We start from the raw sequence: 19,463 nt of genomic DNA on the forward strand, positions 1-19,463 counted from the left end.
TAATGACTTAAGATGTTTAACTACCTTATTGGCTGTTTCTGCCAAATGCTTATCCTTAGGAGTTATCTGAGTTGGTAGGTTATCTATTACTTCTGCCTAATACTGCTTGTGTGGCACAAAAGACAACTTAGAAAGTAACAGTTAACTTTATTTCCTTTTTTGCTGGTTTCTCTTTAAAATAATATAACACAATGTCTTCTTGTCAAGAGCAGCATCATGAAACTTTACAGTATACTGTTAACTGGGTTACACTTCCAGTAAATCTATATGAAGCCTATATTAATTTATGTTTCTAAATCAGGTGATGGTGGTTCACAAAGTTTTAACACTTTTACATTTTTAACAATATTTTAATTCGCTATACACAAAATATATTTTTAGGCCGCCGCCTTCCACATAAACAAAAACTTTATTTTCTCACAACAAGGGAACATCAGCGCCCTCTAGCCTTTTTTTCCTTTCAAATTATATAACAATCCCCACCTGAACTCGGTGAAGAGTTCATCTTGTAATAATATATTCTAGAATATTCAGTTAATAGTTCGACAATCAATCCTAGAGAAATGGTTAAATATAACAAACGTGCATACATAATTATAAGCACATAAATTTTACAAAACATTAAATGATACCTATCAGCGTTTAGTCGGGAGAATCAAATCTAAAAATACGAAATACAAACATTAGTTAAGTTCCATATTGTATAACAATTGTATAGGCCTTTTAAAGGTACCAGTAGGTTTTTTTTATTATGCAAGATCTTATTTCATCATCTCTGCCTGGTATTAATTCCAAACTTTTACCCATTGTCCAGAGATTTCTGGGATGTTTATCGTCATGAATCAAGACAATATCGTTTATTTTAAACTGAGATGCGTTCGAGTGTGGAGGACAAATATTGGCAGATCTCAGATTAAAAAGATACTCCGTTCTCTAACGCTTCCAAAAATGATTTAAAATATCTTGATGGTATTTATATTGTTTAATAATTGAATTTCTTGATCCTATAAAATTATTTGATGTTATTTTATTAGGAGGCAGAAATAGTAATCATCTACCAACCAGAAAATGAGAAGGCTCATTGGGATCGCTAAACCCATAGGTAATTAGTCTACAATTAATCATTGCCTCGATTTCAATGAGCACTGTTTCAAGCTCTTTCACAGTAAGGGATGATCGACCAATAATTTTGCGCAAACTGGATTTTATGGTTTGTACCATACACTCCCAAAACCCTCCCCACCATAGACCCCTCAATAAGAAATTTCCAATTTATGCCTCTAGCAGAAAATAATTCTTTCACAGATAAGTCACTCAAAGTTTTGAAAATATGTTTTAGTTCTTTGTCAGCTCTTTTAAAAGTCTTGGCATTATCGGAGTACACGGTGGTACACAGTCCTCGGCGAGCTAAAAATCTTCAGAAAGCTAGCAAAAAGCTTTCAGTGCTGAGATCAGTTACTATCTCTATATGTAAGGCACGAGTGACCGCACACGTTAACAACAGCATGTAAACTTTACCTTGCCTGTCTTTCGTAAAAAATGGACCGGCGAAGTCCAACCCGGTCACAGCAAATGGAGGAGACTTGGATTCTGTCTGGAGGAAGTGGAGCGATATCCTGTACCCCAGGACGAGCACTATATCGTCTGCATATCACGCATTTGCTGATGATGGTCTTAACACGCTGTCTTCCCTTAACCATTTCCCGTGGGCTGGAAAAACAGTTGTGTACCTTCACTGGGGGGCTTTTGGCTCAGCTGTTACGGAAAGGGGGACAAATTCTCGAATCGAGTCTTAACGACTAGGTGATTAGTGCTCTTTTGTCAGCATTCAGGGAAACTATCAGGGTTTCTTTCAATCCAGTTCCAATGCTCTAGGCGTTAGAATGTGGGATGTACTCGAATCGCTTTCACACTGCAGTTAGATGATGCAGTTTTCCTAAGGGAAAAAATATTATTTTATCTTCAGATGAAATGTATGTTTCACCTAGAAAATTTTGCTCTAAAAACGTGTTCCATTTTATGATTAATTTTTTTTTTTTTTTTAAACTTGCACGTAGATTATGAACTAAAAAATAAGCGAAGCAATGAGAGTTAAATATAGTCACTTGGCATCGTAACGAAAATTCAGTGATTTAAAATATTCAAACAATATATACATTTTCATTTTAATAGTGTTATTATTTTGATATTAAAGAGCAAATTAAATAGAATTTATTTTTTCCAAGTGTCATTTAAAAAGCATTTCCGGATTCCGAAATCAGTGTTATTACATTTACACCTCTGGTAATATTCATTTCTGAAGAAATAGAAATCGGTCACTGTGTTTGTACAGCACTAAATTATTATTGAACACAATGCATGACTCAAGATTTTTCTTTTATTTATTTTTCTTCCATGAGTCTTTCCAAATAGCGGTCCCAGAATTGATCTGCTTTTACATCAGGAATTTAAGATGTTTATTTTATTTTTATTTATTTATTTATTTTTTTATTTATTTATTTTTTTTTTTTTTTTTTTCCCCCCAGAAAAGAAATGCAGATGCAAACCCTGGAGCTTTTGAAAATAAAACTCTTGTTGAGTTTTAATGTATTCAGTAACAAAAATTTAATTTTATCACTCAGAGACATTAGATATTAATTTTACCTTAGAACAAGCAAAAGGGGAATAGTTGTTCGATGATTGATATTGCTGCTACATTTTTTTTAATGCAAAATTGCATATACGGAAATGCATTGAAATTTCAAAAAATAAACATCTTTTTCGTATGGCGACATATTTCTTTGGTTTTTTTATGATATACATTTTCAGAATGCTAAAATCGCCTTTGAGGTATCAAACTGTTATGCGAAATTTTCAGATCTCCAGCTATTTACTGTTGTTTTCTTTGGGAGTAATGAAGCTGGGAATGAAGATTCGTACTGAGTTGATGAATATTAATGAAGATTCGCACTGAGGATTAAATTCAGGGAAATAAAATGTGGTACACATCTGAATTCCTATGCACGTGATTAGTACTCTTATATCTTGTTTGATTCCCTCCAAAATACAATTCTCATGTAAAATTAACTACTTTCTGAACACTATTAGTAACTGAGTGGTTAAGGCCGCTGAATGCTGGTAGTTCGACACGGGTTCGACGTCAGGCGATCGAGCTGGCCGCATGGTTTTCGTTGTTTCCCCCGTGTGAAATGTGAATATGAGCCAGTTTCCCCTAAAAGTTCTCCCCGAAGGCATCCTTTCCTTTGGGTAGGCAGCCTTTGTGTGCTTTACCACATTCAATTATGGTAAAGCACAAAATTAGTCAATTTTAATAACCTTTTTAATAATTAAATGAAGATTTCATTCAAAAGATTTTACAAAAGGAGTTACCTACTTTTAATATAATAGAAGTAATGCGGGCATACTTGCAAGTGAAACAAACAAAAATAAAAGAAAGAAAAAGAAAACAATAAAATTACTTTTTGTAACAATCTCCAAGACATATGCCAACATTACAGATTTTACATGCAACCCAAGTTCTCACTTCTTTATGATTCTTGCTGCACACAACGCACCGTCTCCTCAAATTAGATTTCACTGGCCAATGAAACGATTGAGTGGTTGGAGAAATAATCGTAGGCAAATTATTCCTATCACACGTTTGAAAAATTTGATTAATTAAATTCATGCGAAAACTTCTGTGATCCATCTTGTTTCTCTCTTTGAATAATATATACGCGTTTAAAACGACAATGTTCAAGAAATGGAAAAAGAGTTTTTTTGTCCATTTTTGAGACGAAAATCCGTAGGAATTGGCTATTCTGTCGCTGAGGTCGACATATCCCATATTTTTGTTATAATCACGAATGAGTGCAGGTTTTGAAGTTCTTTCGCAGTTATTCGTAACTGTGGAAGGAGTTCACTGTCTCGTTCATGCGTAAAGCTTAAAACATAAACTTCTCTTTTATTTTTCCAGCACGCAACAGTGAGGCCATTTGAATGTTTTATATCCAAATCACCTGCTTTTCTGGCCGTCAAATCCTTGGGTAAATCTTTTCATCGGATCTGCACTGTTCCACAGCAATTTATCTTATAATTATTTCTTAGTTCTAGAAAAAGTTGCGGAGTAGAAAAGAAATTATCCATAAAGAGGGAATGTCCTTTCCCTTTCACATGTTTTGCTAAATGTAGAACAACAGATTCCGATGCGCTTCGACCTTCAAATCTTTCGTCTTTATCTTTCCCTAAATAAACTTTCATGTCATATGTATAGACATTTTCGTCACACAGTTTATAAATTTTGAATCCCCAGTGTTTGTTTTTTTGGGATATACTGACAGAAAATTACACGACCTTTAAAAGTCACGATCACTTCATCAACTGCCAGATTTTTGGGGGGGGATCGTAAACTGATTTAAAATTGCTGTTAAGTATTTCAAATACTTCTCGAAGTTTCCACAAGTGGTCGTAATCAGAACTTGTCTTCGATGGCAGTGTTTCATTATTCACAAAATGAAGAAAGCGTAATATTTTTTTAAAGCGGTCAAGAGACATGATTTTTCGGAAATATGGAGTCTCAATCAATTCATTTGTGCTCCAGTAATCACTAATTGAATCCTTTTCTATGTGTGTGTCCACATAGCAATGTCAGTGCTAGAAACGAAAACATTTCAGATGCTGTAACATCTTTCCAATCAGCATGATGTGATCTTTTTCTCTCGGAAGAAATATCCGGTACACTTTTTTTTGTTTTGAGCAGCATAACGATTTGTTTCATGTACAATTTTATCTATCAGTTTGTTATTGAAAAAAAATATAAAATAATCAAGTTCATTCCTATCATATAATTCATGTTTTTGACCTGATGTTCCCGTAAAATCGTAAACTATTACTTCATCTGCACTTGCGAAATTATCGCATAGTTTTTTTCCATACAAATTCTGTATCATAATTTACAGTTGAAAGTGATAAACCAATCTGATCAGACGAACAACCAGGAGTTTCTGAGTAATTTCTTAATTCTGTAATTGAATTTTGAAATTCCACTTTTATATGATTTCTTAGATCCGTGGAAGCAGAAAATCGTTTTTCTCTGTCATCACAGCAATCAGAATCACTATCCGCAAATGTTTCATCCAACTCATCCCACCGCGCGACGATATCCGAAATTTCTTCTTTCTTTAGGTTTCTTTTACATTTAGCCATTATTTAAAACTGAACTCAAAAAAATTATATATCAACTGCAAGAAATAGTAATCGTATTTGCACAGGAGAAATCCTGAAAACACAAACGCGTGAGAATCGAAGTAACAAATTACTCTTTTTATTTTTTTCTCTCAATATTTCCTGGAAGATACCGAATTTGTAAACAAGCCATGTGGTTTCAGAACAGGACAATTTTCCCCAATCCATTACCAGAATCGCACAAAAGAACGCACCCTGCGGGGTGTCAGAAAGTCATCAAGCCTCAAGCGCTAGAATTCCTACCCCTGCCGCCGACGACAAACTGTCCCGCGCCCCCAGTTGCTGCATCCTTAGACGGGACACATATGTCCCAGCCCCCAGGAAAAGGTTAATGATCCAATATTTGTCTCTGATTTGAGTAAGTGTCGAATTAACTCCAGAATGGAATACCTTTTCATGCGAGTCCATGATGATCAACTCGGTAAACTTGCACTTAGAGGGTAATAGAATAGGATGTTTTAGATTCCCGTGACAGTCTGCAAATTGAATGCGGCCTTTCAACCGAAGAATTCCCTCGTCATCAAGCTTTGGATTAAGGGGGTAGATGGAAGAATTGAGAATTGATTTTTTATTTGATAACTTAATTATTTCCACTTGATACGATTCTCGTTGCATAATTTTTACCCGATAATGTTCAGATGCTTTAATCTTAAAAGTACTTAAAGGTCCATTTTCTGTAGACCTTTTCAGAAGCCTCCCAATAAATCTTAATACATAAGCAGTAACTCAAAGTAATTTTCTTAAGAACTGAATTTTTCTATATGCAAAATTGAAGATTCATTACAGGTGCAGTCAAAATAATACTTTTTCTTAACTCGAACGATTCTGAATTTGGTTCTAATTTCTTTTGCTTCGGAAAGTTTTCAGTAGGAAAACGTAACCAGTGTGGCCCATGCCACCACAGATCATTCTTAGCTAGTGACTGAGCACTAATTCCTCGAGTCAGTAAATCTGAAGGATTTTGTTTTCCTTCACAGTGATTCCACAATTATTTGTTGCATATACCCTGTATTTCCATAACACGATTGATGATAAATGGTTTCCAACTATTTGGCGAACCTTTAATCCAAGTAATGGCGATTTCGGAATCTCTGCAAAAGTAAACATCCTCAATTAAATCACTAAAAAATTTTATTTTTTTTTTTTTAATATTTGTACATTCGAGCAGACAAAGTGCTCCCATTAAATCTAAACGAGGAAGTGTGATTGATTTTAAAGGTGCAACCCTGCATTTCGACATAATAAAAGAAGAACTAATTTCTGGATCACTTGATCAGTATCTGAAATATGCGATGGCCCCATATGCTTTAAGACAAGTGTTAGAAAATAGGTGAAGGCTTATATTCATTGGATCGTCATCAAAGAAATTTCACTGTATCAATATTTCAGTTAAATCACAAAGTTCATCCTGCCAAATGTTGAATTTGTCCTTAATCTCCGCAGGAATGACATCATCCCAGTCAGCACCAGAACACCAAATTTCTTGCATAATAATTTTGCCTGAATAACAAAGGGCGCAATAAATTCAAATGGATTGTATATTTGGTGATACTTTGCAAAAGTTTCCTTTTTGTAGCAAAATTGTTTTAAGTAGAAAAGTCAATTAATTTTTTTAAATTTAACTTTATATTGTCCTCAATGGAATTCCCAATCATGCCTAACAAATTCGATACACTAGTTAATTTGTTATCTGATTACTTAATCCTATTTAAGACCCATAAATCATTTAATGCTTTAGAATTAGTTCTTAATTTTCTGAAATTCATCCCAGCATCCTTAAATATGTTAACCACATCTACAGATAACCGATATGCATCTTCCACCATTCCTGCTCTGAAATATAAGTCGTCGACATAGACAGAAGAATTTAACATTTCGAAACTGTCTGGTGTTTTATCTTTATATTTCCTTATGTGATATTTTATAGTGGCAGCTAAAATGAAAGGCAATACAGTCAAACCGAAAGCTACTCGACACATTTGCATAATCTTAAAAGAGTCATTATTTTCATTAAACCAAAAAAATTTTAGAAATTAACTATCACCTTCAGCAATTCCTATCATCTAAAAGGCCTTTTTCAACGTCTCCACAAAACGTTATCTTAAATTTACGAAAATTTAACATAATGTCTAGTATATTTGGATTTAGATTAGGTCCCGATTCAAGGCAGTCATTTAATGAATTCGTGTCCTCGAGCTAGCATCGTACACAATTCTTACCTTAGTGGTTTTACTAGATTGTATTACTGCTCGGTGCAGCATAAAATATCCCAAATTTGTATCATTATTGGGACATTCCTCCACAATTCCTTCTAATATCTGGTTCTCAATTTCATTTTTATATTCCTGAAAAATCTCCGTTTTACTTAGTTTATTGTGAAGGCTTGCAAATCCTTTCTTAGCTACCTTAAAATTATTTCCCAGACTATTCGGACTGTATTTCCATATTAAATTTACCTCATATCTACCGTTATTAAACTGCAAATTTCTTTCAAACTGGTCTATTATTTCACAGTCAATATCGGAATAATCATCAGAATCATTAATTCCCCAAAACCTCTTAAATCTTTCAACACAACAGTGTTTGTCATTACCGCTAAATTTTCGGAACGAAATTTTGTTCATTTTATTTTTCTCGATTCCTACAGCAACCCAACCAAACACAGAACTGACTGCGTACAACCTTTCAGATATTTTAATTCTTTTGGAATAAACTACAATCCAGAATGCATCCCTGCCAATTAATATCTCAACATCTGTGGTTTTTTTTTTTTTTTTTTTTTTTTTTCCTAGAGCAGTAGGCAATTTGCAACCCTAGATGCTCCATGAAGCATTTGCTTAACCCATCAGCACACGCGCTGGGGTAAAATTTACCCCACGTGTAGTCTCTTCTTAGAAAATAAGGTAAGGATGTACGTGACCTTTCAAGATCAAGGTTAGGAAGAGGAATTTTTCCCGTGTCCTAGAGATTTTGGGTTTTCAGAGAAGTAATGTGCAATGGGGTTACAGCTACTCCGCGCGTGTAATAATGTTTCACTTCTAGAGAGACATTCACTGAGATGAGTGCGTACGAGCGAGAACAGTAACGACTGCAGGTTCGTCTCATTAGTATTGAAACTGATAGCGAAATTGAAGATTCCAATTCTGAATGGAAATTTGGAAAATCCAACTGAGTGTTTATTGAAAATTTTTTATGAAGAAATAATGGAAGATTTGGTGAAATCAAAAACATTTACATTTCATCAATAAGAAACAAATTCTCTAGAGAACGTGATGCTCAAGAGACAAACATAGCTGAATTGAAGGCGTTGTTTTTCCTAATATATTACGCTGGAGTGCTGAAAATAGCACTTCTCAAAGCAAAGATTTGTGGTCAACTTTTTCTCAAATAACAATGTCTATCAATCGATTCTACTTCCTGTTGAGGTGTATTAGGTTTGATGACATAAATTTACAAGCAGAGCGAAAGACGACGGCTAGACTTGCACTTATTAGAGAACTCTTACTTGGTATGTTCTCTTACTTCATATGTTCCAAAAAAGAGTAAATCGGTTCTTGTTTTATCATCCATGCATGAGGATAATCAAATCGATCCATTGTCTAAAGAGCAGCTCAAGCTCGAAATAACTTTTTGCAACTCTACAAAAGGTGTTTATACTGTTGATGAGTTATGTGGAACTTAGTCCGTTTCAAGAAAATGCCGCCGCTGGCCTCTAACGGTAATTTTCGAACTAATGAATATTGCAGGTATAAATGCTTTTATTATTCATAGATTAAATAACGACCAAGTGAATATGAACCGAAGAGCTTTTCTCAAAGATTTAGCATTAGAGCTTCTAAAAGAGCATGTCCTAAAAACAGCTGCAATTCCATCTCTCTCGAAAGAACTCAAAACTGGAGTAAAAAGGTTGGCAGGAATAGAAGATGGAGCACACCTTCACCGTAAGAAATTGTTTGTAAAAATATGTTGTCACACTATGTGAGGATTGTTCAAAACGAGATTATTTGAATAATTAAACTCAAGTAGGAGGGGGCAGAAAACCTATGTGTTACTTATATTTTTTTAATATTCATATCTAGAATCTATTCTTTGATATGAATAATTATATGACATTATATTGAGTTTCAAGGAAAAAAGCTTGTAAGAATGCAGCCTTTTCATATTCCCCTAGTGCTTTATCAAACCACTCTTTATAATAAACATTTATGTTTTAAAAATATGTACATATGAAAACTGATTTTTCTAATATAAGAAATCATATATGTATCTTATATAAGTTAGTAATTTTGCATAAATTTCGATTTTTATGGCTTACTGTAGGTAACCAGTATGGAAATGTTTGTATAACTTAAGTAAGATTATCTCGAATTAAAACTGGAAAAAAGATTTAACAAAATTCACAAAGCTATTAGTCATTTATACATTCATTTAAAACAAAGAAAATGCATTTATTTATACGTTGGGGGTGCACTCCGAAAAACAAACATTGGGGTCAAATTTGTTCTGCACGTGTTGAAGGGTTAATAGGCGCATTGATGGGTGCCGAGAAAATAACGTTCGAGATCAAACATTTAATTTTTATTTTATTATTTTGTTTCCAATTTTAAATTTCGATTTCAACGACCGGGTTAAGAATGATTCATTGCCTTCGTCGCACAAAATGAATAAACAGAAAGTCTTTCATAATTTATTGGAGTAAGTTTTAAATAGTCGGCCAATTTTTTCGTTATAAGGGATCTGTGACTGCCTTTGTCAAGTATTAATCTAGTTAACTTTGATTTATATTTAGAACAAGCATAACGTGTACAGATTTGTAATAGTATTTCCCTGGCATTACAGTCATTATCACCTTGAGGAACAGAAGCAATCAATTCTCAGAATTCAAAGTCAGAGATTCAGTTTCATTTTTGGAATAACCTTGTTCCGACTTTTTGTTTATAGGGGATTTATTAGTTCAAATCAATTCATTGTGATACATACCGCCACATTTATTACATTTAGTTTTATTTCTGCACTTTTTTTTATGTATGAAATTTTTTAAAACAAGAATAGCAGCGGTTTTCGAATCTTAGTTTCTTTAATTTATCTGAAACATTCACTTCACATTTAAATGACTTGTGCAGATAATCACAGAAGATGCATTTTCGGTTAACTGCAGTATGAAATGCAGCAGAGGGTATATTTTTTACATATTTTCTAGTTTCATATTTTGATTGGTCGACTTGCGGAGGCACAGGATTTTTTCTTTCATTTAATACTAGATTTGAAACTTCCCTGCATTCTATTTCCTTTTTAATAAATTGTGTTAATTCCGAAACTTAACTTTATCTTTCGATCCATTTTGCTGATTAAATTCCAAAACTAAATCGTCTGGAATTAATTTTGATAATATTGGAATTATTAAATGTCCATATGAGCCAGAAGTTAGCTCTGAAGCTTCCAAATTACAAATTGAAATAAGTATGCAAATTTTTGTATTTTTGAGAGCTTTTCGTTTTTATCTATCGAATTTTCAAAACTATTCCAAAATTCATTCCATTGTTTGGGGTCTCCCCAAAATTTATCAATCATTAATTTTGGTAATTTCAGCGTACTACTTCCACTAGAACTGGAACTTACCTTGAAAATTCCATTATCAATAGACTAGTTTAAATCAGATCTTTTGGGATTCCTCGCTGGCGGTACTGTGGTAACCGCATCTAGAAACTGTTTAATTTGACTACAAGCAATTATATATTTGTCATTGTATTCTTTGCTTAACTATAATCTTCAATTAAGTTAACATCAATTAACTCTTGTATTTCATCATCAAGCATTCTCAAATTATTTTTCTTTTCGGTTAATAATTCAAACAATTCCCGTAATTCTTTAATCCAATTTTTATCTTCAATCACTTTAATTAACCTGGTAACAGAAAATCTCAATGTGGGACATTTACATTTCAATCTATCTAACTTAGCTTCCATTTTATTTAATTGAAATACATCCAAGACAGCAGTAATAAATATATACTAATTTACTACAAATAATCACTAAATAATTAATTTAAGGTTTCCGTACCTTGAATATGAACTTTCCATTCTTAAAAATCCAAATTGAAACACTCAGATCAAACGCATAAAATCTTCTCAAAGTCTTATATTTTCGCCGCATGTACCATATAAAAATTTACATTTCTAAATCAGGTGATAGTGGTTCACAAAGTTTTAACACTTTTACATTTTTAATAATATTTTAATTAACTATACACAGAGCGTATTCTTAGGCTGCCGCCTTCGACATAAACAAAATCTTTATTCTCTCACAACAAGCAAGCATCAGCACCCTCTAGCCTTTTTTTCCTTTCAAATTATGTAACAAAGCCTACAGTAACTGTTTGAATAACTGGTTTTCAACACTTCCTAACCATGCCAATGTCAGGTGTTCATGTCTGTTTTTATAAATGGCTGTCATTCTCTATAGACTAGCACTAGCAACAGGTACAGCCAGTTTCTTATTATGTATGAATCATGCTAGTTATGATTCTTCTGATTTTAATTTATGCTGCTTGCTATAAAATCTGCATAACCCAAAGAGTTGAGACCAGCGGTTCTCAACGTTTTGACTAACTCATACCATCTAACTAAAATTCAAAAACTTTAGTACCACCACATTTTACAATGATTATTTTTCAATTTCTCAATAGAAATATTTTTAAAAATATATTTTGTCATTTGCACAACGTATTGCCTATTTGTATTAAATATGCACACATAAAAAATATTAGATTAAAACTGGTAAATTTTAATTATCAAAATTTAAGTTATAATACTTCAATTCTAAAATTTAGTGTGAAATTTGTGTCTGTTTAAGAGAGATCAATTTCTTTATGTCGGCTTATTTCACTTAGTTTAATCCTGAATTAGGACCCACTTTTAATTTTCAAATATAACATTGAAGAAAATCCTTGTTCACACAAATAAGTTGTGCAGAAAGTCAAAATATAATATATATATATATATATTTGTAGGCTTTACTCATGCGCATTTGATTTCCCTCTCCATGCATAATAAAACATCTAGAGTCCTGATTCTTAATTTCACTTCGACACTAAATAAAATACCTTGTTATTGAAGGAACAATCATTTTAGAATAAATTTGTACGATTAGTAATTTGGCTCCGTTGCTGCGTATGTGCTTAGCACGCATCTCAAACCAAAACATTCCACACAGATACATCATTGATCTGACGCCAACCTGATGAATCATTACTTATTATACTTTCCTTTCATTATCGCATGTTTATCAAAACATAACAACTTGAGTAATGACTCATATAGTGCTGCCTAAACAATTTTTTTATATTAGTAATTGAATAATAACATAACCTTTTATGTTGACATTACCAGGGCTGTGGAGTAGGAATTGGAGTCTGGTAGATTTCGGGGGAGAAAAGAAAAATAATGACAAGCTGAGTTATTACTTTTATTTATGAACTGTATATATTAATAGATAGTTATTTTCTATTTTATTGACATATTAATTAATAAATATAAGGGAGGAGAATGGATGTGATATTTGCCATTAGTGATTAAATTCATTCATTTAGTTACAAATCTCACTGGTAAATTTAGGTAAGCAGCAAGAACTCCTAAAATTGATGCCATTCTTAGGAAACAAACATGAAAAGAAACAATTATTGATCCAGCAATGCGATAAAGAAGTACATATTTGATGATAAAGAGGTTTTTAGAATTAAGAACTTTTTTAGGAGATGCAGATAACCCTAATGTTTCACTAACAGAAAGACCGTGGAATGATCTTGCAGAACTTTCTATACCGCATATAATCACAAAAAAGTTGCAGTCTGAAGAATTGACAGGAGGCAAGAATGGAAGAATGGGATGTTTTTTCTTTCTGAAATGGAGGGTTTTTTTGAAGAAGGAATGATTTCTTCAATGAAGAAAAGAGAAACTAGTTTGCTAGACAATGAAATCTTGCTGTGTTCAATACGTGGAGATCCAAAACACCGAATTTTCTTGGATGTCATGTATGAACTTTCATTAAGAATGAAATTATTCTCAGAACAATTGGAGAATTAGAATCAGGACAGTCAAACTGCAGACATTGCAATTGAGTCTCTATCATCCCTTTCCAGTGATGAACTAGATTTTGAGTAATATTTTTGGATAATATTGAAAAGGCTAAGGCAAAGCTGATGAAAATAAAGAAACAAGAGCCTTTAGATATAAAAATAAAAAAATACAAGCAGGATTTCTATACGGGCTTTAAAGAAATATGATTGCGCTTCCAAGACACCTCTTTTAGAACCTATAAAAATCTATCCTGAAAAGTTAAAAGGAGTAGCCCTAACAGTAACAGCTCTTCCTCCTACTCAAGTTAGTGTGGAAAGACTCTTCTCAGCTCTGAAGTTCATCAGATCGGATCTACGGCCTACCAACAAAGAAAATCTTGCCGAAGCTATACTGTTTCTTAGAAATAATTAATGCCAGTTTTCCGTTTCATAATAAATGCTAATTAATATAAATAATTTGCTAAACCATCAATTCTTTTTTTTCTCTGTAGCATCTCTTCTTTTATATTAAAAAAATATACTGTAAACCATATGTATATGCTTGGGAGTCGGAGTCATTAAAATTCCAGGAGTCGGTTATTTTCGCTACCTACTCCACAGCCCTGGACATTACTCTTGACGATGATTGCAGATTTTAGGTAAATGCGCTAAAAAATGTTGACGAGGAAAAATTTACCAAAACTTTCTTTCCATATGCTGAAAAGAAATTTTGTTGATGATACTCATAGACCCAAAGATTACATTTAGGACTATTTTAATTAAGATTAATTGATTTGTTATTCACATAAACCCAGAACCTGTGCCAGGGCTCGTAAGCCCGCACTGAGTTCCAGAATTTAGGACCCACAGAAACTGCATTCAGGCGATAAGATATCTAGCGCCGGTCCTCAATAAGGCTTAAGTATATGTGGGAATTTATTTATCTGATGAGCCTTAAGCATGTGCAAGAAATAGACATAAGTATAATAAATAAGTAAACTAATACAATTCAGGCTTTATTGTTTCAGTGTGCAATAGAAGCAAGATAAAATTTAACAGAACAACTTGTCATTAGTCGCCAAGCTCATGATGCAAGGATAGCTAAATTTGATGATGACAGCCACTATTTTTAAAGGTTTTCGGATATAGCAAAACAAAGGTGAAATTTTCCAGTTAACGGATTTTGTAAAGAAATGTGAAGAAGCGGTAATAAATGAAGATGATTCTAAAAAAAAATTTCATTGTGATGACAATGCTTCTCAATCATCGATCAATTAATGAATGGAGAAATCTGTAATATGGTTCTAGATCTAGAAAATGCCGCTATCTGTAGTTAAGAAGGTGACAGAGAAGTTTCTGAAAACGACAAAATTCGGATTGACAAGTTAGTTGGAATTCTCGAAACAGCAGTTACAGAACTTCAATAATGTAACTAAACTAGAGATTGTCTACAGAATTAAAGAGAAAATATTAGCACAAAAAAACAAAGTAACTTAAAACAACTTACATTGAAAGAAATGTTTAATAAGGTAAACAAATAAATATTAAGCTCTTTTTTTTTTTTTTTTTTTTTTTTTTTTGTAAATTTTGATACCCTTTAGATCATAAATACTTCATTTTTTCATATTTTTAATTTTATAATTTCGACATACCATGTTACTAGATTTAAACTGATGATCTAGTATCCGGAATTGCCGAAGTCCGGATGAGTCCCGATTTTGGACTTTGTACTGTGTATCTATATAGCTTTATTTGAAATGCCTTTAAATTCTTTTTTTTTTGGGGGGGGGGTTCAGCCAAAAGTTAATAAATGTGTTATTTTTGAAATCTTTAGTTTGAGTTTGACCACAGGAAAATTTTATCATTTTTCCTTTTTCTTCATGAGATAAAATTTCAGGTACATTTTTTTTTTCCCCCGTAATCCTTGGGAAAAATACATGTTGAAATTATTTATTAATGAAAAACAAGAATTGTTAATGCCGGATGCTAATTCTTTTTTTATTTTCAAATTAATTTCAGGTATAAAACTTTGTAAAAGTGATAAAAAGCATAAAAAATATTATTGTCAGATTCTTTGATTATTAGCTTGATTTTTTTTTTTTTTTTTTTTTTTTTGTCATTGCATTTATTTTATTTCTAATGGTTAATAAATTAGCATGTTGTCCTTTTAATCCTAAATTTAATTCATTTAACTTTCCAAAAATATCAGCTAAATATCCTTAATGTGCTAACCATAATTCACTAAAAAAACAATTTTGGAATTCAAATTTTGAATCGAGGAGGAAAATTGGAATTCCTGTTCGAAGTTCAAAAAGATGATTTAAAACTTTACCTCTGGGATAACCACTTTACTTTGGAATGAAACAAAAACGTTTCCTTATCACTGCCCATCTCTTGGCAAAAAAATCATAAATATTCTTAAATTTAAATCTCGCCTTTTTAAAATTAACAATTTTCGCTCAATTTAAAATGATTTTCAGGTTTTCGGGGATTGTTTTGACTACTAAAGTTTCACAATGAGTGGATCAGGAGTGAGTAAATTTATTTTTTAAGTTCAACTTTCTTTCTTTGAGAAATCACACCGGTATGTTTTCCTGTTAAAGCCTCGCCTCTGTAACTGCATACGACAATGTACTTAATCCAAGGAATATCATTCTGACATAAAATTGTCAATTACTTTGAAATTTTCATTTGCTTTGCTCTATCACGAAGAGATTCGCAAAATAAACACTCTTCAGCAACTTGTTTATCTTCTTCGAAACATATGTAAACTAATAACTGAACAAAGTTTGTTATATCAATACTTTCATCCAACTGCAATGCGAAATACTCGCTGCAATTTATTTTTAAAATAAATGTCTTTTATGTAATTTGTCATTTCATGAATTCGTCGACTTGAAGTTTGGGCAATTCTAAGGCTTACTAGGTAACTAGCTTCGAAAGCTTTTTCACTTGAAGTGATGAAAGCCTTTCATTACTTCTTTACTACGTTTGAACTCCATAATTTTTTAGATTTATCCTTTAAATTGGAATGCTTAGATTCAAGATGTCTTTTAAGAAATGATGGCTTCATACTTTGAATAATAGTTCACCGAAAACAACACATTGAGGTTGAGGGTACATTTCAAGTAAATCCAAATGATAAATAACGTCATTATATATTTTTTTACAAACAATTTTTCTTTTTCAATATTCTTAGTCCTAGTAAATTGTCCTGAATCCACCTGTGAATCATCACTTTTCGACTTAGTCAATCCTAGCCATTCTTTCATTTTGAAAATCTAGATCTGTTTTATTATTTTTCACAAATATTTAAATGCACAATATATTAAGAGTTTTTCAAAAACAAATGAAGATATTCTCAAATGCGTAGAAAAGGAATGCAAAGCAACAAGAGAACAAAATGCCTGCTGTTAGAGACGCCAAATCGACGTAAAAAAAAAATGATTCTAATTGAACATAGAGCAGTATGAGCCCAGAAATGGTAGCGATATAAAGTATAGACATGGTAATTAATCGATGAACTGTGGAAGAATGAATGAGATACTATAGGGAATAGATACTCTAGAGAATTAATGAGATATCTTTTTATAGGAACTTGTTTTTAAATCCTATTAAATACAACATTCATTTCTATTACTCTTTTTAAAATCATCATTTTTGACAAATTTTGTTACATGTATGGCTAAAAGAATATTTGTGAAAATAAAAACATATTATTTTGCTGAAGTCTGTGAGCGGCTATTGACCTTTAGCAGAGTTCAGATTGCATAAATTTACGAATGCTAAAGAAAATATTCAGGGTATTGGGGTATTTAATTTTTGAATTTAATGGTTAAAAATATTTTCTTTTGCGTACCACTGGTTGAGAATCGCTGCTTTAGACTGAGCACGTAAGTACATGTTGAAACAAGGTATAAAACATAGAATCATTATAACCTATTTGTAAGACTTAAATGAAATGCCACGAAGTAAAGTTACAGTTTTGATTAACATATTTTTATCTTAGATAAATATTTCAAGAAGTTTCACTTTTATCTTCTTATAGAGAATAGAACACCTAAATTTAAAATTTGCCAAACATTAAAAAAATCAGGCATAAACTACAATTTTGAAATTAATTGTTGACAGTGATATGATTATTTTATCCTCAACCAAGAAGTGGGTAAAGTAGGATGGCTATTATGAGTAATTTAATATATATATATAATCAATATTTTGTAAAATATAACCTCTACATGTAGTTAATCTCTTGTAAATGTGTATGTACTTTCTCAGTTTTTTCGTTTTAGGAAAAATTAATTTGGCCCCTTTCCTGTTACTAACAGAGGGCCAATTTCTTTTCAAATATGTATTACCGCTCATTTACACGAAGACTTTAATCTTTTTCACCTGACATCCTTTAATTCTTTCCTCTGCTTTTTTCTCCCAGGATTAGTTTAAATTGAATTTCTAAAGTTTAAAAATCATTCGCTATTTTATCTTAAAAACAACCTTATGTGATCTCTGGGAGCTTTCCCATGCTGCTGTTAGGCAGTACCACAGGATTGGACTGAGAATATTCAGCCAAGAGCTTGCCAAAAACACAATCTTAAATGTCCTTTCATTTTTCCTTTTTTTACATTTGTTTTGTTTCTTGTTCTGGTAACCCTGTCCAGCCATGTTCAAACCGAACAGTTCTGGCAACTTGCCTTGCACATGCATTTCTGTTAGGAATGTCTTTGTCATTTTGAGATCAGCATAAAAGTTCTAATAGTAAATTTTTTCAGCTAATAATATTTTTATGTTTCCTTTGCTATATTTGATTTAAATTTGCAGAGCCTCAAATGATTAAGATTACATTTTTATCAAAATTAAAATTTTATTAAATGAGATAGAACTTCAGGTTTACAAGGCAGCCCTTTTTTGATTGCATATTTGACTGCCTGTTAGTAAATTCATACCTTATATAAATAACATTTTCAGACCTTTATATGTACAGTTTCTTCTACTACTAATGTCCTTGTTTTTTAACTTTTGGTACTAAACCTTCACAGTGTTATATGATACAACATTAGTACCTTAAGCTGCCCATATGGTTGGGTGACATTCTGTAGCTGACTTTTTGCAACAGAACTGGAAGTAAATCATGGTTCTAATCTGGTAACATGATAGTTCTATTTCAGATACCTTGTACTTAATGATATTGATATTTCTTTTACAAATTTCACAACAGTGTTTTAAAGCAAGTTTTTTTTTTTTTCATCCAAATGCCAAAAATCGTTTGACAAAATATGATTAAACATGCCAACGAAAACTGTTTGCGCAGACAAATATTTGTGGTGGCAGGAAACTTTTGTTAAAACCAGATATATATAAAATGTGTATGTGTAATAAAGAAATATAATACAGAATGAATATTAACCGAGAATGGTAAACTATCTAACAGAAAGGCATATGAATTATAAACAAACCAAAAACTTGTAAAACAGAATAAAAGTTTTATTTCAGTATTTTTTCTCAAGTTAGTTTACCTTTTTACGTTGATATTAATTTTATAATTTCTTTCTTTTTTAATTAATTGATTTTGCTTAACATTGATAGTATTTATTATTTTTTAGTCTTTGATCTATCTAAATATATATGCATATATTAAAAATGATAATGAGCTTGTAAGATGTAAACTTGATGTTTATTTCATTTTTGTTTTTCTTCCTTTCAGGAAAAAGGAGTGAATTGTGTTGATAAAAATGCTATATGTATGTATAGATTGCTTTATCAAGTAGAAGCAATGACTTAGGAATATGAAGCAAGATTTAGGTTGAAAACTTTTACTAAAAGAAGGTTATTCCATTCACTAAATTGATTCAATATTTTTTTCCCATTTTTGATTTTCATTTCAAGATGTATGAATCATTTTCAATAAATTGAGAAGACCAAAACTGTATATATCAAAATTGTTTTTCTTGAATATGTGCATACGAATACTTGATCCCTTTAGAGAAAGGATAATGTGACAGTTATTTCCAGTATAATATAAAATATAAAGGGTTTCTCAGAATTGCACCTACAGATATAGAGAGCACGAGGATATGAAAGGAACACTATCACTTAAGTTTACCACTGTGGTGCAGAGACTAATGGAAAGTGCTAAGAAAACACAAGTTAAAGAAATAACATAGGTCAGACAGTAGTGGGACAATTTTTA

General features: G+C 32.0%; 1 protein-coding gene across 1 annotated transcript in view; it reads left to right on the top strand.

The window, feature by feature from the left end:
• Positions 1-19,202, top strand: part of COX5A (Cytochrome c oxidase subunit 5A) — a 59,289-nt gene extending 40,087 nt beyond the window's left edge. Inside the window, exon 4 of the mRNA XM_035357134.2 lies at positions 18,978-19,202. Coding sequence (XP_035213025.1) covers positions 18,978-18,990 — 13 coding nt within the window. The 3' untranslated portion in view covers positions 18,991-19,202. The remainder of the gene's footprint in view (positions 1-18,977) is intronic.
• The last annotated feature ends 261 nt before the right edge of the window (positions 19,203-19,463 follow it).

Source organism: Stegodyphus dumicola, chromosome 2 (assembly GCF_044657685.1).
Source record: "Stegodyphus dumicola isolate Sdum_Otavi_A_Nest chromosome 2, ASM4465768v1".
NCBI classification, from domain to species: Eukaryota; Metazoa; Arthropoda; class Arachnida; order Araneae; family Eresidae; genus Stegodyphus; species Stegodyphus dumicola.